We start from the raw sequence: 20,199 nt of genomic DNA on the forward strand, positions 1-20,199 counted from the left end.
GATCATCATATTCGAGCTGCCCTTCTTTGCTGTGAGCTCATTCCACCACAAACTCTACGGCCTGAACGAGGAAGCAGGCCGCTAAAAGACGCACATTCCGGGGTTTCGTCACCCAGGTCCGGTCTTCACAATAACGCGATTGCCGATCCTTTATTCCTAGCTCGATGTACGACACCGTGTCGTGCGAGGGCTCTTGGCCCGGAATCCGAAGCTGGTCACAAGATCGCACTGTGATATTGGGAGACAAGGCCCGGCTTCTTTAAGGGACAGACTACCTCCTCATGTGTAGGGAAGCACGAGTCACTCAACCCAGTGGGGAGAATGAAAAAAAAAGGAAAAAAAAAGGAACCGTGCGTAGAACGCGACCACTCTTCGGCTTGAACGAGCGCTCGGGCCGCGCCCAACTCTCATTGTCACGGCTACCCGAGAGCACGCATTCCCACTCGCTCCGCTTCATTCGTGGATCGAGGGCCAACAACAGTACGTACATGCCCCGTGACTATGCACTGCTGACAAGGCTGCCAGTCTGGAAGGAGAGTCTGGAACGGCAGCGTGCAGTAGCTGCTGGGTGCTTGGACACCCTTTCAATCAACTCGAGCTGGGCCCTACTCCAATCTCACAAATCACAGCTCTCATGGGTCAAACGAGCTGCGCAGCATCCTTGGTCGTACAGCGGACAGAATTTGGTTTTGGAAGACCGATCTTTCGGCCGTTGCTTTCTGTTGCGAAGGTGGCCGGGCCAGACCTCGCATCTCGAGACCTCTATCCGAAGCGAAACAATCTATTTGGCTTTGCCACCTGCAAGAGGGTAGTTTACTCCCGGTGGGGCACTATCTTGTACCACTGAGCAGGTCTGCGTAGCCGCCAACGTTCGCCTTTGTAATGACACAGGGTACCTCGACCCATCCCGTCGTGCCTGTGCTGGAGGAGACTGTTTCAGAACTGACCGCTGACAGTGGATGGCACAAGGAAGATCAGTAACCTGCTCAACGCCACAGGGTGTTCAAGGAACCAACAAGGCACTAAACTATTATGGCCTGAGTCGCTGCCAATAAACAAACGATCCGACAGCCCCACGGCCGAGATTGGCTGTCATTTGTGCCCAGAATATGCTGGGCTGGTGAAACCTGATTGGTTACCGACAGACCGGTAAGCTACCGAAACTAGCGCCACTTTGGGCCAGGCTTTGCATCCCCCTCTCTTGTTTTTTTGTTAAAAAGAGAAGAAAGAAAAAAGTAATTCGTTCGGACCCAGCAGCAGCAGCAGGGGTGGCAGTTTTCAGAGCCAAAAGCTGGGCGGCAGTGGATATCGTTGAGTCGTTTTACCCACTCCATGCAGTCAAAAGGATCCTCAACCTGCCTAAGTATGACTGCACACTAGCGCTCTCGAGATGCGACGCAGTTCAAAAGATCCCTGTGTGCCGAATTCTGGGCCCTTTCGACCGACACGGGTACCCGAGAAACGAAATAGCCCGCTTCAGCGGACTCCTTCATAGAGCGCCCCGTCACGCAGTCGTCAAATAAAGGGGCCGAGACAGACAGACACATTATGTCTTAGATCCTGCCTGCCAGGCATCTATCTTTTCTAGGTGTGATACCACCGTCAAGCTCAAGCCATACAGCATCACTTGATCGGCACGATCTCCTCCTCCGATACATGGTTTGCACCTGACCTCTGGGGCCTGCTGCTTTTGGTTACATGTCGACTGATACTCCAGGAACCTGATTCAGGCTCCCACGGTACGGATCGACAGGTGGTGCGAAAGCGTGGATCATGCGCGCGCATGTGTCCCACCTCGCCCTCTCCTTGTGACTGGTCCCCGGGCTGTACGGAGACCCGGGCACACCTCCTCCTCCTCCTCCTCCTTCCTACTCCACCTCTCAATTTGCAGAATACGGGATCGGCGCTCTTCCCAGCCGCACCATGCCCTAGCTTCCCCGGTGGTTGTGGGTCCAGTGCCTCCGAGTTATTGCACCCCCTCCGTCGGCAGGCACCTCGCCGCCGAGAGCCCGATAGGTCCGGCACCGCGGGATGCCGGACACGTACCTCGTCGCATTCCTTCATCTACTCCGAGCCGACCAGCATCTCTTCACCGCTATTTCATCCGCCAATCTATTCCGAGACAAGCTGGAGGGGAAACGCGGCCTCGAAGGGGGGATGGGGGACTATACCGCCGCATGAGTTATATGACTATACGATACGCCGAGATTGGTCATGCGCAATTATCAGCCCTGTTGTGTGTGACAGGATCCACGATGTCGGGATCATGGTCAAAACCTGCGCTGGGCCTGGCACTCTCTTGCTGTCCGAATGTGCCGTTGCAGAAGGGGTTGTTTCTTTGCATCCTGGGCACCCCTCGGCTCTTTTCCGCCGCCCAGTATCCGCAGGTCTCTTGTCTTCCTCGATGTGGTTTTAGGAGCTGCAAAGCAATGTAAGCATCAGCACGCCGGATTCGTGGTGACTGGGTTGGCGACACCCGGAAGTGACCAGCAAGGGCTTGTCCGATCTGCCACCTTACTGCGAGTCACCGCATTCATTTTATCTTCCGGCTTCCCAAGAGCGCGGCCATTGCTACTGCATCTGTGAGCGCGGGAGTGTGGGTCGACACAAGCGTCCCACAGAGACCATTGTTGGCTATCGGCGGCCTGCCTCCTTACGGTCGCTTGGGCGGTGCCCTTTTTTTTTTTTCTCCCACAGGCGGCGACGGGGTAATGCTCGCCACGTCGGCAGCGTCCTTCCCCCAGACAGCATGTGCGGGAAACCCTGAGACCGGCTTGGATGCGTGCCAGATGGCGTGGTTGGTACTGAGCGGTTGCCAGCCCTTTCCCTCGACAGGAAATCCCGGGCCATGACATCTACCAGCCTCGTATTTCTCAGTAGCGTCCCGGGAAAACAACATCTGAGCCACTTGGCGAGAAGTCCTGCAACCAACAGAGCAATAAAGGCTGTCACGGGAGCAAGTCCAGACCCCGCAGCTCAATTTCCCAAAAGTCCCCATTACCAGACTGTCGGGACCTCGACTAACGCGTATAAGAAGGTGGGCAGGGATCTCATTGGGCGGTACTATCGAAAGTGAAGGAGGGAGAGTGAGAATGGGCCCACGCGCCCCAATCCCTGGCCACAAAAAAAAGAAGCGAAAAAGGGAAAAAGAAAAAGTGCGGGAAAGGAAAAAGAAGTAGCAGTATTGCGCTCGCTGCAGCTGATTGTTCGAAAAGTGTGGTCGTGTGTGGCCTAGGCTCATCTCGTCTTACACCGCTTCTTGCTTCTTCCCGCTTCCTCAGGTGCTCCTTATCAGTTCTCAGTACCGCAGATTCACCCCCCTACCCAGATGTTTTGAAGCTCAGGAAGATTAATGATCCTCTGGGAGTTGCTGCCCATATTCCATGATCGAGCGTGGTGGAGCATAGTCCCTGGTCTCTAGCCTGATCCCGCTCACATGACGAAAATGTCCTGCAATTCGATGCTGTCCTGCGGCACCCATGACAAGTGTCTCTCAGAAGCCCTTGCAGCGAGGAGATTTTGTCATGGGGTTCGAGGCGATTGTCATCACAAGGTGGTCCAGACTGAGGCTTTGCCGTTTCTGATCAGCAGGAATAGTTGACACACGGGTTTCAAGCCTTGCGGCTCTTGGATCACAATGCCAGGTACGCATACGAGGCTCAGCCAGCGTGTTTTGTCGTCACCAACTACTAGCTTGGCTTCTCGTCACCAACAAGTGTGAATATTGTTGGGGTTGTTGGCACACTTGTGCATCACAGTTCTAACAGGGAGGGGACCACGAAGAAAATCGGCTTGAAAGTTCAAGCCGAGAATAACGTCCCACCTTTTTGTCTCGATGAGTGAGAGTGGCAATTCCTGGCGGTAGACCGCTGCCAACCTCTTCTCCATGTTCACAAGTGGTCGTTGGTCACGGCCGATGCTCTAGCATCCTCATTCGGAGGGGCTCGAGGCTCCTTCGTTCAACTCGTTGGTGGTTCTGATTGTCTCAACCTATGTCAGCTCATTGGCGACCCGCTTTCTGAACTGGCGAGACGAGGCTCTGGGATTGTTGTGGGATGTCTAGCAAGGGCGTTGGTCGCAAAGGGACCCTGTCGAAGTACCGATGGCCCTGGATGGGGAGCTGAGCCTTGTTCGCTTCTGACCACCATGAGACACACGACCCGGTAGTTCGGTAACAATATCATAGGGGGATCCACTCACAGCCTATGAAGATAAGTCAGATGATAAAAGGAGCAAGTGGGGAAGGTGGAGGGGGTTACCAACATTATATGTCTGAGGGAGATGCGGACGGCATCCACCCCGGCAGTCGTCAGGCTGACGTTCAAGGGCACTCCATGCCAGTGCCATAACGCCTGCTTCCCCTCCCCTCCCCCGTCTTTCCCAGGGGGGCTCTGCCTACGGCCAACTGGTGGCCGGGTCATGAAGGCTGGCTGGTGTCCTGATGGCGTGCCAGGATAGGGGTGAGGGCGATATCCGGTCGGGCGGTTTGGGTGGATCGCCTAGCAGGGGACATGGGAAGGTGTGGGAGAACGCTCCGGTGGATAGGAATGTGATGGAGAGACGTTGCTGCAGCAAGTGACACTGTCTGTCAGTACATAAAGGAAAAAAGGTGCGTCGGCAGAATGTAGGGAAGATATGAGTAAGATTGAATTAATGTAGCAGCATAGAGAAGTCATGGGACTTGACAATGAGGAACATCTTCATGAAGACCGCGTTCTGCTTCTTGAGAATCCATAGTGGTACATGGGCTGACGGTTCCGTCTGTTGCAAGGGTAAGAGGGAAGAGAGACAGGAGACAGCGGCACAATAATAACAGCCCGTAAGGCTTCGGAACACGCATTTCGAACAAGAAGAGAAAACTAGTTTTATTATGGGAAGGCATATAAAGACGAGATATCTCTGAGAGTCTTTGTCTCCAGTAACAGCTTTCGACAATCTCTCGGTCGAGTACTCTGCTATGATATCTAACAGGGGCGCAGATTGGGCCACAAGCAAGATCTTTGCCTTCCAGATGAACCTGAAGTGGGATCTGCTTTGCTCAGTATAATATATGCAGTCACGAAAAATCTTCCTGTCCACTTTGAACAGTGCTGCCACCCCGGAGGAACAATAACACATCAACTAGATACAACTTTTCCCGGGGATTTCGTACGACGTGAATAGAAGACCCTTTGTCTTTTCCCTTGACTGCAAATTTCATGCCTACGGAACTCGAATCGTCTTCCTCATAAAGGACGCAGTATGTGTCCAATGGTGATATCATTACATGATTTAATGTGACGGAAACTCACTTGTAAACACTTGCCGAAAATAGGAATTCTCCTTTGTATCAGAGTACAAACGGGGACTTTTTCGGTTCTATAACTATTTATGTAGAAGTTTATATAATTCACATGTCTCTGCTGGCATTGTGAAGGTGCACATTTTCAGGACAAGATACATATCAAAGAGGGTACCCCAAGCCACGGCCTTCAATCTATCAACGTATGTACTCAATTAACCTAATTACATGTATCAGTCTTTACGTATAACAAACTGTGTGAGCCCGACCATTGCGCAGCTATATAGGCCACAGCCGTTTCCAGGGCAGCTGGGAGTGGTCACTCCTTTTAGCTCTCGCATACAAACAACCCCAGGGATTTGGACTCGGAAGATCACACGGAACCATACCCTCAGCCTGACCCCCATATCACACGTAGTCTGTTCTCAGCACAAGTCATTCCTCGTTATGTATTGTCACCCCCTAATTACTTGGTCTCTACGTGCGATACAGATCCGTGGCTGACATACACCAGCCGTGGACATATGTCGTCTCCTGACTGTGGGTCCTCGCTGCGCTGCTCTGGTTCCCCGTCTCTATAGTCCTGAAGCACCCATCGTCGTAGAACCCTCGGAGCTGATGCATGCTAGGCCGAGATGGTCAGAAATATCTACCTGAGCCGCTTGTAAGCTATCCTACTTAAAGAACACCCACCTGGCGAGTGACTACAAGCTTCCGAGGGGGAAAAGGGGAAGATGGAGAACTTGCTGGAGCAGTAAATGAATAGTTACTGCAACGCAGTAGTTCTCGAAAAAGAATCTGATTCCAAATGATGAGATCTGGTTGTTCCTGGGCTGCGATAACTGCCTGGAGACGATGACGGTACCATTCCGCGACAAATTAAGGCGGACAGAGCACAGATACGATTGTGATGAGGTGATAGCGCTTCATCATGAGTGACACATCAGACATCACAGAGCATATGAACCGAAGACCATTCTCTGGACTTGACCCCTTATTCCATCGCAACTATCGTGAGTATCATTACACCAAAGCCCTGTTTGTTTCCTGCTTCTGCCACATCTTCTGGCTGGTGTTTTCAAAAAAAGGAAAGAAAATAAATGAAAGTCGAACCATCCCGAATCCTCAGAGAACGCCTGTGATCACTGTTCCCTCACTTTGCGCATCGCATACTGTATCAAGTGGGTGGCATGCTTGCCACCCCGTCCTGACGCACTCGAGTAGGTGGTTCCCTTTTCACTTCTTTCTCTGTTTCTTCCCATGATCCTATTGTATTGGGGACCTTTCATCCCATTTTCGAATTGCAAAGACCAGATCATCGTGATCAATTTTTGATGATGAGCCATTTTCTGGCTCAATGAGAATGCAAGCCCGACCGTTTGTTGTGTACTGAAGCACCCGAAATCATGTATAAGTGCCATGCGACAGCACCCAGTCTGCTGCTGCATGGAATGCCGAAATTGTATGGGTGTAGAGAAACTACCACTCATACTCTCCAGTGGCCTTGTGGAAGACGTAGTCCTTGCCATTGACATTCAGGACGCCGTCCTTCAAAGTGCACTTCCTGTTCAAAGTGTCAGCATTAGTAGAGATTCGCTACACAGGATCAGCACATTGTTGAAGACTGACCACTTATTCTTGACCCGCTGGACCTTGTCGTACATGCACAGCATCACCTGGTCCATGTTCTCGTCATCGTCCTCTTCCTCAATATCCACCTCATTGGGGTCATCGAGGTCCGAGTTGATGGCATCCTCGTCTTCCTCAGGCTCTTCGATGTCTATTGGTTCTGGCACTTGCTCTTCCTGCTCGAAACCATCGTCTTCCTTTTTGATGTCCTCGTCGATGCCGTCGAAACCGGATGCACCAGCAGGAGCAGATTTGAATGCGATGGACTTGTGCTTGGTTGCCTGCTTCAGGGGAAGCATCAGACCGCCACCTTCGAGCTGCTTAGCCCTGGCTGCCATCTGCCGGTGAAGCATGCGATCGATGTCTACACGTCCCATCTCGGACGTCTCGCCGTTCTCACCGCGACGCAGTAGAACGCCCTCGAACTCGTCTTCGCCAGCACCATCAACTTGGGACTGTTGGAAACCGTTTTGCTGCGTAGCGGGGTTGTGCTGGCCTTGGAAAGCAGTAGGGGGCTGCTGCTGCTGCTGCTGCTGCTGCATGGTGGTCCTGTTGGCCATCTGCTGGCCATACTGGGTCTGCGGGGTAGGTCGTTGGGCTTGGCCAGGCTGAGCAGGAGCACCGGCGGGGCGCGGGGGCATCGGTGATCCTTGGGCCTGACCACCCTGTCCAAAGCCCTGGATGGCACTGATGCTTGCCGCAGCGGCCGCTCCGTATTGGTTCTGCAGTTGGTGCATTGCGCGCTGAGCAGCCACATTGGGAGGGCCGTTGGGGTTACCATACTGAGGGGCGGCGTTAGGAGCAGGAGGCACGCCGCTGCTGGGGACGCCTGGCTCCTGCTTGATGCCAACCTCCTGCTTCACGGAAGGGTCCGGCTTGGCCTGCAGGCCATTAGCCCCAGAAAGGCCATTAGCCAGAGGGAGAGGCTGCGCATTGGCAGACGGGCTCAGCTGAGACGAGGTGTACGAGGGGGTGCCGGCTTGTTGAGCTGGAGCTGTAGACACCGGAGCGGCAGCAGGAGCCGGGGCGGCCTGTGGCGGAGTAGGATCCCAAGGAAAAGAGGCGACCTGCCGCTTAGACAGCTTCAACTGCCAGCCCTGTGTGTCGAGAAGGAACTACAAGTTAACAATTTCTCCAAGACTCTTGCATCTCCTTGAGTAATTCAAGGTGGCATCGTCAGGCAAGAACGTGAAGGAAAAATAAAGTAAAAAGGGTATGTGCGCTATTAGGCAGACATGCAGGAGACCAGGGTGCGTGCGTGCATGTGTGTGGCAGCCGAGGACATGTGAGTGGTGGCTTTCGGCACCCTGTATCATGCAGTTGTGCTGCGTCGAGTGAGAAAGGGAGAGTGATATTGTGTGGAAGAAGCATAGAGAGGCATATGGCACGTGTGAAGAGCAGCAGCAGCCGCAGCAGCAGAACTTGGCGTCGCCAATCAAAAGGGGTGGGCGCCGGACAGGGGGGACGAATTCCAACGGGGCTGTGCCAGGGGGTTGAGCTTAAAAAGACCCAAATAGCAGCGGAGCACCCGCCTGTCAGACCCAATCCAGGCCGCCCTCCCTCTCGTTCTCTGACCGTATCCACGCTCTGCGGCCCTGTCCGCCAACAAGCTCAGCCAGACAAAAGACCGCCTGTCTCTACCAGCGAGCAGATTGGGCTGGATTTTTTCTCTTGTAAGGGGAAACAAAGAGACTTCATTCGTCAAGCCCATCAAAAGAGACGAACGCAAAGACCACGACGACTTCGATGCGATTTGCAGACGACTCGATGCGATTTGCAGACGACTCGATGCGATGCAGAGGAGGCAGTGGAAGAAGAGGAATGAAGCTGAAGGTCTCGTGAGGGGGACCTGACAAAGAGAAGGAGTCATGCGACAGAACGCACCTTACGCAGCTCGTCCAGGACGCTCTCCTCAACACCGCCCTCCTCGAAGTCCACCCGCGAGCTCTCGATCACCTCGTCGATGATCTGACGGTAGATATTTCCGACCTGATTGTTCGACATCTTGTTGGATAGCGGGCGCGACAAGGTCGGTAGGAGAAAGAGGCGGGAAGAAGGTCGGAGGTCTTGGCACGAGACGTCTTGAAGAAGAGAAGGACAGCGTTTCTGGTCTGCTGCTGCTTCTGCTACCTTCTCTTCACCTGTCCCTTCAGAAACGACTTATTGCGACGCGGTGCGAGATATCAAAGCAGTAGTAAAATTGGTGCGGTCTGGGGAGCAGTCGGTGGGGACGATCCGGTCTCGCTGGTTGTAAAGCGAACGTTGCGACGGCTTGGTAGGTTCCCTTCGTACCACGATTTCCTCCGCGCGGCCTCAGAAGCCGCTGTAAAATATCCTCGTGCCAATTGCGACCGTAAATCTCGATTTTGGATACCTACTTGCCTCAAAGGAAGGGATTCGATTTGTCTTGTTGGTCGCGGGTTTGGGGCTGGGTCTGGCGTAGAAGGTGATGTGGTATGGCGTAAGTTCTGCCTTGACAAGGAAATAGCGGCTAAGTAAGGAGGTCTGCTTAGGTAAGCCGGGGTTTCTAGCAGAAATGCGGTGGGTTGACGCTAGAGCTTCAGCACCAGGAGCCTCTAAAACCGGGCCCCGTCAGTCACTGTTTACCTCCTTAGGGGCTGATCTTCACTGCTGACAAAAAGTCCCCTCCGTGCGACTGTCTTCGAGACGTTCTTGCGTCTGACCCAAGTCTGACCAGTTTCTGTTATTCAATACATCGGCATTCTACTTCTACTCATCCTATACTTTGCATCATACTTGTTTTGAGACACTGGACAGAGGCATGTGCCGCCTTTTGAGTCACAGGGGAGATGTGGCGTCGAAGAACGTCTTCCAGAACTGGCAATACTCTCTGAAAGCCAAGCGCAGGATAAAAGAACAAAGAGTGAGTTGACGAAGTTCAGGTTTTTATTCCGCCTCACGAATTTGTATCTAGCAGGAGAACTGTATGTGCTGTCTCCGTTCCGTGCTCGTACCCAATAACAGTGTGCTTCACACATTTCCTTACTTGAGATCAGCAAAAGCCTTCGCCTTCTTCATGTGCTCCTTCCAGGTCGTCAACTTATCCTCCAGGATGGCATGGCTCTCCTCAAGCGACGCCCCGCCATAGTATCCGCCCTCGTCTATGAGCCGCATGTTCTCCAGCGTCTCCTCGGCCGCAAACTCAGGCATCCCCCTCCCCTTCAAGCCCTCCAGGAAATCGCCATGTGGCGTCGACACGAACCTCGCACCCCGCCCCGCCTCAGTGAACACCTCTCGGAATTGAGCCACAATTTCTGCGGGAGTGAGGTAAGCTGTAGCCGCATACACCCGCCGCCCGAGCATTCCTGGGCCATCGCGCCTCAGCAAAATAGCCTTGACCCACGCGCCCATGTCTTCTGGGTCGAACAGCGGGATTGGCGCTGTCTCGGGCATGGGCAGCGCGAGCGTCCACTCGTTGTCAGGCGGGGTAGCGCGGAACATCCCGCCGGGGAGATTGGACATGAAGAAGCCGGGCATGACGAAGGTCGCCGGGAGGCCGATCTCTCGGACATAGTCCTCGACCATGGCCTTGCTGTCAAAGTGGTAAACGTGAGGCAGCTTGCCATTGGTCACTGTGGCATGTGTCAGGAAGAGAGGGAGAAAGTCGAGAGACAGGGCACCACTCACGTTTATTGATGTTCAGCAGCGAGCTCCAGACGTAGTGCTGTACGCCGTTCTCCTTGGCAGCATCGGCTAGGTTCTTGCCCTGGTCGATATCGAGCTGCATGTCCATCTTCTCCCAATAATTGGTCACCGCGAAGATAGCGTACGCGCCCTTCATCGCCCTGACCAGGGAGGCCTTGTCGTTGAGGTCGGCCTATGCTATTGTTAGTCTATGCTGAATCTGCCAGAGAAGGCCCGAGGAGGGCTCGATCGTGCTGGGTGGGTGATTGGACCTACAGAGACCATCTCGACGCCCAGGGCCGTCAGCTTTTTGGCGGAATCGCTCTCCGCATTCCTCGAGACGCCGCGGACGGCCCAGTCGTTCTTGAGCTTGGGGTCGTTCAGAAAGATCCGGACAACGCTGCCACCCTGGTTCCCAGTGGCTCCGAAGATGGTGATGATCTTCTTGCTGGACATTGTGAACGGCGGATGGTGTTGGTGGCTCTAGGCTCTTCTTGTAGATTTATTGTAGATGTCCAAGGTCAAGACGTTCTAAGCAATAGGGTTGCGAAAGAATAGGCCAAGTTATCGGGATTGATGTCTGATGAACGAAAAGATTTCAAGCCTCACCATCTGGGTACAGACAGGTCTACTTATACTTTAAACCTTTGTGTGAAAAGATAGCCTCGCCAGCTCAGAGCCAGCACCACCATCACCACCTCTCTTCTTTCCAGCCTCTTTTAGTCAAACAGGCCCGGCCATTACGGAGGGAGTGCAGTACAAGAGCCTGTCTTCTCAAGTCTGCTTGGCTTTACCGTGAGAACAGCTGACCCATCCAAAACCCCGACATCTTGCATGACGACGGTCTATTGCAGTCCGAGTTCGAGACATCATCGTCACCATGGAACTATGTCGATTACCCAAGACGTTGAGGGAGAGTACGGGGGCGTCGCCGGGCTTGATGATCAAGGGTTGAGGAATTATTAGTCAGGAGAGAAACCCCCCCTGGCGGGCTAGGCTCCCCTTCCCGCAAGACGTGCCAAGCTTATAAATCACTACGCCATGCTCGCGCTCTGTTCGGCAGTAACTGTAATTTATGTCATCCATCATGAGAAGCAATTCGAAGCTTCACATTGGAACTTAATCAGCCTCGCCTCTTGTTAGATATCGTCAAGCGACACGAAAAGCTGAACAATCATCATGACGAATATTTCGCTCGTTCCCAGCAGTTCACACCGTCTATGTCCGGAACGCCGCTGGACTGAGCCCGAGTCCGAGTAAATCAATGTGAGCAACATTATACGATGAACCGAATGAACTCACTGGAGGGAAAGAAATTCTGCAGACTTTCCATCGAGATTTGACAGTCTTACGGCGTCCACAAACTAAATACACTATCATTCTTATTCGTACACGCTGAAAAAATTACAGCCTCGAGCTGATCCAAAACCGCCATGTAGAACCCCCGTCATAAGTCATGATCAAGCAAGCAGACACCGTCTGCAGTGGAAGACTTTCTGTTCAGACGAAATCAAGGCTCGCTACCCTAACTCCGCGCTGAAATAGAACCAGATCCTCCGGGACAAGAGCAGACCATGAACATGCTGTAAGAATTGTTCATACCTACCGTCGACTGCTGTGCTTGTGAGACTGGCAGTCGTTCCTTATCGGATTGTCATTTGCTTGACCATGGACGCCTTGCTGGAGGAGCCGGCGCCGGCTGTAGGAGAAGTAGCACCGGCCTTCTTCTCGAAGAGCTTCCAGAACTTGAGGCTCTCATCGGCAGCTATTTTGAAATGATTAGTATTAATTCAACAAAAGCGGGTGGGTAGAGCACTGCTTACCTGCTGTTGCGAGCATCTGTCCGTCAGGGCTGAGACAGCTGTGCAGCACTCTGCTCTCATGGGCAGGAATGTCAATGTTGCGCACCAGCGTTGGGTAGCTCCAGATGGTGAGGGAGTTGTCAGGGAAGCCACTGGAGCTGACGATCTCGCGGTGGTGAGGGCTCCATCGCAGGCTCGTGACTTGCGATCCCGTGTCAATGCTGTTAACGCGAGCGCCCGAAGTCGTGTTCCAAAAGTGAATGTGGCGGTCGTAAGACCCTCCACCGGTGGCGAGCAGGTTCATGTTCCATGGGCACCACGACAGAGCCTTGACAGCTGCCTTGTGGTTGGTCTTGGTGAACTTGGGTACGGACAGGGAGCGGGCGTCCCAGATAGAGACGAGGTTGTCGTTTCCACCGGTGGCCAGCTGTTGCCCGTCAGAGCGCCACTCGAGGCCGCAGACCTCGGAGGTGTGCGAGACGAGCTCGGCGATCTTGTGCTCGGCGATGCGAACATCGTGGTTGAAGACCAGGCCGCTGCGGGCACCAGAGGACAGCAAATGCTTGTTCCAACCCATCACGCCAACACGGGTGTCGTGACCGAACATGCTGCGGACCTTGGCGCCCTCGGCAACATCCCAGATCTGGACCTCACCGGTTCCGAGGCCAACACCAACGTAAGCTCCGTCACCTGACCACTTGACACTGCTGACATAGGTGTCCGGGCTGGTCTCAAGAAGGCAGCTCACGCTGCCCTCATCGGCAGACCAGACGTACACGTTGCGCTCGAGGCCGATTGCCACCTGGTTGCCGGAGCTCCAGTCCAGCAGGTTGAGATAGTAGTCATCAATCAGACCCGGTGCGTCAAGAACGCGCTCCGGGCCAGTAGCAATGCGCCTACGGAGTTGGGCCGAGCTGGCATTGGCCGGCTTGAGGGGGCGGTTGTACTGCTGGCGCAGGTCAATGGGCTTGGATGACTCTGGAGGCGCAGGCTTGAACTCGAGGATGCGAGTGTTCATGCTGACACCACAGGCATTGGCGAGAGAGTCTTGGTACGCCACAGTGTTTGGCGATGGGCGCGAGAACTCCTCGACCGAAGTATCGGCGTCAGTGTTGATGTCCAGGCTCTCGAGGGCTGCAATGGCGTCGTCGGCAGCAGCAGACAGGGCAGACGAGGTCTCAGCAGTGATCTTGACCTTCTTCTTCTTGGAGGGCGCATCGAGCTTGCCAGAGCTGGAGCTCGCGACGGCCGAGCTAGCCCCGCGGTTGGGGATAAAGCGATCGGCCGCGTGGGTGGGAATGGCCTTGGACTTGTGCTTGGAAGAGGAGGTTGACTTAGTCTTGACAGCGACGGGCGACTTGTTGTGGGGTCCAGTTCCCGTCAATGTAAACTCAGACACACCCAGCTCGAGGGCCTTCTTGGGAGACGGGGCAACCCGAGCAATGTTGGACTTGGGCGAGTTGTGCTTGGCAGCCTTCACCTTGGCACTCGACCGGGCGAGGTGTGCCGAGAGGTTTCCCCCGTACACTGACTTGTTGTTGGACGCTCGTTGGCCATCGCTGGGTGCCGATGTGCGCTCTGGGGTGAAGGGTGAAGTCTTCAGGTTGACGGGCACTGTGGTTGAGCGAGTGCGGGGCGAAGGGGTAAGGGGCATGCGACCGCCAGCGGTACGGGAGGAGAAGAGCCCCGCGTGGGACTTGAAGGGAGTTGAAACTGAGATAGTAGCCATGGCTGTGAAAACTTGATGGTGCAGTAACAACGATGATCAACGATGATGTTGATGGGCCTCTACGAAGAACAAATGAATGTCTCGGTAAGAGGGCAAGAGTGAGCTCTGAGTGGTCGAACGTAGGAGCTCCAAGAGACTCAAGCTAATGATTCCTGGAAGTTGTGTTGTTTGGTTAGTACTTTTCGTTTTTTTGCTGATTTGTCGTTCGAAAACAGGTCAGAGAGCCTTCGCAAGGAACGAGGTGGCGTCTCCAAAGTCGGAGGGCGATCAGATGGCCGTAGCGATGAGATCTAGTGGACTTTGAGATTGGTAGTTCCTTGTAGGAATGTATGAAGGCTTTGAAGGGAGAAAAGAGGAGGTGTTGGAATTGCTGAAAAGCAATTTGATAGTAGAGATTTGCGAGTGATGTGACGGGTAGAGAGAGAAAGAAGAACACCAATATTCAAACAGTTGCGAGTCGATGACCTTTTATTTACATTCACCGAGTGGGGATGACTTAATGTTGGCAGGACAACGGGCTGCACTTACCAGCCGCACGTTTGCGCTGGCAGGACAGCAAGCATGAACCCTGCAACTTACTCATCTATCGCCTCCTTACCTAAGCGCTTGCAGCCTGACTTTTGCCCTTGCCTGGCTCTTTCACCTCTCAAAGAGTCAGGGGGAAAAGCGATGGAACGCGCCTTCTCTTATCCTTGTACAGTACTTTTCCGACTTTGGATTTGCAATTGCTTTTTGTCCACCGCCAAACCCAAAATCAACCCCAGCCTCGTTGGTTCCTACAGATTTTCGACCACGATCAACGGACTCAAGGCAGTGAGCCGTCTGATCGATTCCTGAGCCTCGAAACGTCTTCGGTCATACCTCTGCTGTGAGGGTACAGACTCTCTCTGCGAGATGCTGCCGCTCTGAGCGACAGCCCCGTTCCTCTATCCCAGCCTGTGTCTGCTCCGAGACACCTCGAGATGGCACCATCAACCCCATCAGGGTCGATCTTTGGCGGAGGAGGGGGAGGCCAGGGCGCTGCTGCGGGTCAATCGACGTCCTTGGTCCCCTTCGATGCGGCCAACAACACTCCTGGGTCCGGTTCCTCCAGCAACACATACATCATGCCCAGTTCTCCCATGAAGAAAGCCGCTACGGATGGGTATAGGCCCAAGGTGACGCGCACTCTGGGCCAGCGTCCGGCCTGTCTGGTCAACGCCTCCGTCACGTACTGCGGGAACAACCAGATTTATGCTTTTGGTGGATTCGACCAATACACAGACGAGGTCTACAACCACGTCCTGCGCCTGGACCTGGTCAAACACGAATGGAGTCTGGTCGATAATTATGGGGATATCCCGGGTGTTCGCATGGGTATGAGCACCTCCCATGACAGGTCTCTTGAATGTTTGTATATTCAGTCTGCTGACACTTCTTGAAGGCCATACGGCTACACTCTACCAGGGCGATAAACTCCTCGTATTTGGAGGCGAGAACGAGCACCGTACCTACCTCTCCGACCTCATCATCTTCGACCTCAAGACTGCCCACTGGACGCAACCAACGGTGTCGGGGCCCGTTCCCAAAGGTCGAGCGAGACATGCGGCGCTCCTGCATGACGACAAGCTGTTCATCATCGGGGGCATAACAGGTCATGATAACTATGTGTTGGATGATATATGCTACATTGATCTCAAGACCTTTACCTGGTCCAGGCCATGGCGCTTTGTGGGTAGATTCGATCACTCTGCCTACGTCTGGTTAGTCTCGACCCCATGTCTTTCTTGTAGTGCCTGAGACAAAGCTGACCCCCCATCCAGGGGTGATAGAATTTGGGTCTTTGGTGGCCTGAGTGAGGATATGGATAAAGTTAGCGACTTGTGGTGGCTTGACCTCAAGGGTAGCCCAGCCTTCGAGACCACACCACAGATGGGCGCATTCGACCGTTCAGGTCTGGGCAGCCGTGCGGGAAGCTCGCCGAGACCTCCTTACTCGATCGGACAGGCACCCGCTGTTGGTGCTTCTGGTTATGCAGCCAATTCACGGACCGCACAAGTAAATCCGCCCTCTTTCCAGCTCAAAAACTATGCTCCCATGGCCCCAGGAGCAATCTCGTCGTTGAAGTTCCACTTCGGCCCGAACATTCCTTCTCAAGGACCCGGTATACACTTCCACGTATACTCATCTGGAACCCTCCTGGACTTTGTCACGCCTGCTGCCACCATCACCTCGAAAGACTGTTCCCTGTCTGCGCTTGACTTGGGATCCCTACGGTGGCAGAAAGTGGCAGAGGGGCGGGAAATATTCAAGTCTGGCTACACCTGGCATTATTGCACGATGAATGAGGATGGTACGAAGGCATGGCTGCTTGGCTGCCCCTCCGATACGGGTGCTCCGGATTTGGGTGGCAACGGGCTGGAAGAGTACCTGAGCGACATCATGGAAGTGGATTTGCGTAAGTATGGCTTCCTGGGTAATCACCTGACCCCCGAGCCCCGCGCAGAGATGGCGGAGCCCCTTGCACGAGCTCGTCGTGTGGACACTCCCTCGAAGGGACTCGGTGCAGACCTGGCGAAACTTTTTAACAAACCACCTGAGTCGGGGAGCGGGACGGACTTTGTTGTCACTGCGCTCTCTGGTGACCCAGACGAGCAGGATCTGCTGGGCTCGGCCCTGATTCGTGTGACTGATGTGGCCGACGGCGATCAAACGTGGTTGTCACCAGACGCACCGACGTCGCCTCCTATCTATGCGCATCGACTCATCCTCTATGCTCGATGGCCACATTTTGCTCGGCTCTGGGATTCTCATATGGCCGAGTTCCACAACAAGAAGATGCACATACCCGAACCATATTCAGTGGTGAAGGCTTTCCTCTACTACCTGTACACGGATCGGATCGATCAGGCGCCGGAGGACGAGGGAGTCGATGGGCCCAGCTCTGATCTTACGGATATCGCAGGGCTGCTGGTCATGTCCAACATCTACAACATCCCTCACCTGCGGCTTCTATGCGTCAATCGTCTCAGTAAGGAGCTGGACGTGGACCATGCGTGTATCATCTGGTACTGTTCCGGCCTCGCGAGCGAGGAGTGGCTACGCAAGCGGGCGGCAGGGTTTTGCTTGACGCACTGGGGCCGCATCGTGCGCACCACGGGCTTCCTGCGGCTCCCTCGCTCTGCTATCGTCGAGCTGTCCCAGGAGATCGATACCGAGGGTCGTGTCATTGGCGGCGAAGAGCTCGACATGTTTGTCGATGGCAGCCGGTACGGAGAAACGAGGAGGAAGGAAAGCCTCTCCAGCAACCAGACGCAGATGCTGGAGGGCGACGAGGAGGTGGAAGAGGACGATAACATGGACTTGAACTAGGTGCACGTCACACTGAAAAGAGGTTCTCCCCCTGGATGACAGATAAGTGGGCGGCGTGCATAGTCCGACTGTTCTCTATAAGCTGCTACCTTTCGTTTAAGAGTACCTTGGGGAGGGGGAAATGAATTCATTGCAAGGCGTTACAGGTGGTTTGGCTGGCTTTTTATCACATTGTCCATTGCTAGAGACAGGACATAGACGAGGGTCAATTTATTACGAACTCTTTTTTCCCCCGGATCAAGGTCAGACGGTGAGTTCAGGACTTTTCGTTTCAATCAAAATCTTGCTTCTTTCCACACGTGCAACAGAGCTAGAGACGGTCCCGATGCTACCATCCCGGATCTCAAGATGATCTTCGCCGGCAACGACCCCGCGCCCTCTTATCTCAACCCCATGATCATAAATGCACACTCGGGCGTGAAGACATCACTTTTTCTTCATTTCAGACCAAAAAATTGTCTGTCGCTCTTTCAATACTCAAGCTCCTCCACAGCCAGGCAGCTCTTCACCAACACACAATGTCGTCCATCAATACCAAAATTACCTTGGGTCCGCCCGGGTCCCAATGGATCTACGACCGCCCCTCCAGGACCTACGACCTCACCCGTGGACAACACACCTCGCCCACGGCCCTACGCGTCGCCGTGGCGCAAGGACAGGGCCCGCCCGGCACATCGATCCTCCTGTCCCCGCCCGCCACGGTCCTTGTGGTGGTGGACATGCAGAACTTCTTCCTGCACCCGTCGTGCCGCGCCCACCCGGCCGGGCTCGCGGCCGTGCAGCCGTTGCTGCGGACCATAGCGCGGTGCCGCGAGGTCGGGGTGCAGGTTGTGTGGCTCAACTGGGGGCTTACGGAGGAGGATCTGGAGGGGATGCCGGCGGGGGTGCTGCGCGGGTTTGCGCGGACGGTGATGGTTGCTGCTGCTGCTGCTGCTGATGGTGGTGGTGGTGGTGAAGAGGAGCAGGAGAAGCAGGAGAAGCAGCACCAGCCACCTGCTGCTGCTGGCCTGGGCGTCGACCTGGGGGAGGGGAAGGGGCGGTGTCTGGTGGCTGGGGAGTGGAACAGTGCGCTGTACGGGCCGCTGCAGGATGTGGTGAGGGAAGGGGATGTGCACTGTGCCAAGAACAGGATGAGTGGGCTGTGGTGCGAGAGACAGCCGTTGTGGGCGTACCTGGCGAGGAACAGAAAAGGAGACGACGACGACGACGACGAGAAAGGGGGGAAGAAGACGACGCTGTTATTTGCGGGGGTGAACACGGACCAGTGTGTGCTGGGCACGCTTACGGATGCATATAATGCTGGATGGGACTGTGTTATGGTGGAGGACTGCTGCGCGACTACGACGCAAGGGGCGAAGGAGGTTTGTCTGTATAATGTTGCGGTAAGTAATAGTTTATTCTGGAGACTTTATTTGTTGGGATCCTTGTCCTCTTTTTTTTTTTTTCCCTTTCTTTCTTTCTTTCTTTCTTTTCGGTCCTTTTTTCTTCCTCTTCTTCGTGTGTCCTGAAGGGGTTTGCTTCGGGGAGGGAGGCTGCTATTCTGTGTGTGTGTGTCTCTCTCTCTCTCTCCCGATCCCGCTGCACCATCACACAATAATCACTTCTCAAACTGGGCCATCTCTTCATTTCCCCCCTAACCCCCTTACCTCTATCCCGTCCATCCCTCCTTACACCATAACGGAAGGAAGGGAACGGGAGAAAACCAGCCATCACAGAACTTCTTGACTGACCCTCGGTAGAACAACTACGGCTTCGTCATCGACTCCAAGACATTCACCGAAGCTGTTAATTAAATGACAGACAGAAGAGAAAAAGTAAATGGGAGGCGTGGGTGGGTGCAAGACGTTATGCACTCAGCCGCGACAACTTTGAGACTTGGGCCGCACACCATCCCAATAAACCCCCTCAGATATATTGCGTGGGCTGGCAGGCTGTGAAGCCCTCTAATTTTTTTAAAAAAAAAAGAAAAAACAAAGAAAAACATCCTTCATAGGAGACAACCACTAGGCAACCAGAGCAACAAGCTGCCAGACTATACCATAGTAGATGATTCATTCTACACAAGCCTCACACGCTCTCAGAAAGTCCTTCGGAATGGATGGGATGGTTATGGAAGAAAGCGTGCGTAGGGGTGGTTGGTCGTTTGGTTGGTTGTGTAGGAACCCGCCGCCAAACAACTCACCTTGCACGGCGACCGCATGCGGCCGACGCTGTGTGGGTGGTAGTAGAATGGGGGTGAATACGAGGTACACGCGGGCTGAGTACGCCAAGGTGAGTGGTTCAAGCGCCTTTTCTTTCCCCCGAGGCAGTAAGCGTGCTAAGGCGTGCAATAAACATACCGAAACCGTCATTGTTGTGTAGGCTTTTTCCTCCCCCTCTCCACTTTTATCAATATACTTTCTCGGATTTGATTTCTTGGCATATTTTGGTGGAAATACAAGAGATTTTTCTTTTTCTTTTTCGTTCATCTTCTTGGGGCTTGCTGTGAATTGTAGTTTTGCAATAGTAAGAAGAATGTCGTGCTGTGTGGCGATCTTCCCAGAGGCGATTCAACGTTGCATTGTGCGTCCGCCGGGGGGGTTGGTTGATTAGCCAGCCTGTGCCCAAGTGAGCCGTGCTAGGAATCCTCAAGGCGCTGCAGTCAGCAATCTGAATGTGTCTGACAGACAGGGCTTGCGATAAGCTTCGAAGTGAGCTTGTTTATTGGTCTCGGGACAACCGGGGGGAAGGTTTTTGGTGGTGGTGGTGGTGGTTTCTTCGGG

At 54.0% G+C, this 20,199-nt stretch overlaps 6 protein-coding genes across 6 annotated transcripts; 2 read left to right on the forward strand and 4 right to left on the reverse strand.

Moving 5' to 3' along the window:
• Window positions 1-6,259: 6,259 nt before the first annotated feature.
• Window positions 6,260-7,612, reverse strand: M406DRAFT_356578 (uncharacterized protein). Its single transcript, XM_040923483.1, has 2 exons — window positions 6,911-7,612; window positions 6,260-6,845 (listed from the first exon to the last, which is right to left on the reverse strand). Exons 1-2 carry the CDS (start codon window positions 7,549-7,551, stop codon window positions 6,761-6,763), a joined length of 726 nt encoding a protein of 241 aa, XP_040775479.1. The 5' UTR covers window positions 7,552-7,612; the 3' UTR covers window positions 6,260-6,760.
• Window positions 7,613-9,913: 2,301 nt separating this feature from the next.
• M406DRAFT_42669 (uncharacterized protein) lies at window positions 9,914-11,011 on the reverse strand (the record flags this gene model as incomplete). The annotated part of the gene is made up of 3 exons (XM_040924200.1): window positions 9,914-10,503; window positions 10,559-10,748; window positions 10,832-11,011. The coding sequence occupies 3 exons, from the start codon at window positions 11,009-11,011 to the stop codon at window positions 9,914-9,916; spliced, it is 960 nt and encodes a 319-aa protein (XP_040775480.1).
• A 1,187-nt stretch (window positions 11,012-12,198) lies between these two features.
• On the reverse strand, window positions 12,199-14,086 carry M406DRAFT_259531 (WD40 repeat-like protein; the record flags this gene model as incomplete). The annotated part of the gene is made up of 2 exons (XM_040917300.1): window positions 12,199-12,320; window positions 12,379-14,086. 2 exons carry the CDS (start codon window positions 14,084-14,086, stop codon window positions 12,199-12,201), a joined length of 1,830 nt encoding a protein of 609 aa, XP_040775481.1.
• Window positions 14,087-15,048: 962 nt separating this feature from the next.
• M406DRAFT_98462 (uncharacterized protein) lies at window positions 15,049-17,734 on the forward strand (the record flags this gene model as incomplete). Its single annotated transcript, XM_040926408.1, has 4 exons — window positions 15,049-15,125; window positions 15,180-15,442; window positions 15,510-15,828; window positions 15,889-17,734. The coding sequence occupies 4 exons, from the start codon at window positions 15,049-15,051 to the stop codon at window positions 17,435-17,437; spliced, it is 2,208 nt and encodes a 735-aa protein (XP_040775482.1). The 3' UTR covers window positions 17,438-17,734.
• A 221-nt stretch (window positions 17,735-17,955) lies between these two features.
• On the forward strand, window positions 17,956-19,230 carry M406DRAFT_70938 (uncharacterized protein; the record flags this gene model as incomplete). The annotated part of the gene is made up of 2 exons (XM_040925381.1): window positions 17,956-18,819; window positions 19,177-19,230. The coding sequence occupies 2 exons, from the start codon at window positions 17,956-17,958 to the stop codon at window positions 19,228-19,230; spliced, it is 918 nt and encodes a 305-aa protein (XP_040775483.1).
• Window positions 19,231-19,479: 249 nt separating this feature from the next.
• Window positions 19,480-19,951, reverse strand: M406DRAFT_55886 (uncharacterized protein; the record flags this gene model as incomplete). The annotated part of the gene is made up of 1 exon (XM_040924562.1): window positions 19,480-19,951. A coding segment is annotated over exon 1 (244 nt), but the record flags the coding sequence as incomplete, so codon positions are not given.
• Window positions 19,952-20,199: the final 248 nt, after the last annotated feature.

The sequence above is a fragment of the Cryphonectria parasitica genome, assembly GCF_011745365.1.
Source record: "Cryphonectria parasitica EP155 unplaced genomic scaffold M406scaffold_5, whole genome shotgun sequence".
NCBI lineage: Eukaryota > Fungi > Ascomycota > Sordariomycetes > Diaporthales > Cryphonectriaceae > Cryphonectria > Cryphonectria parasitica.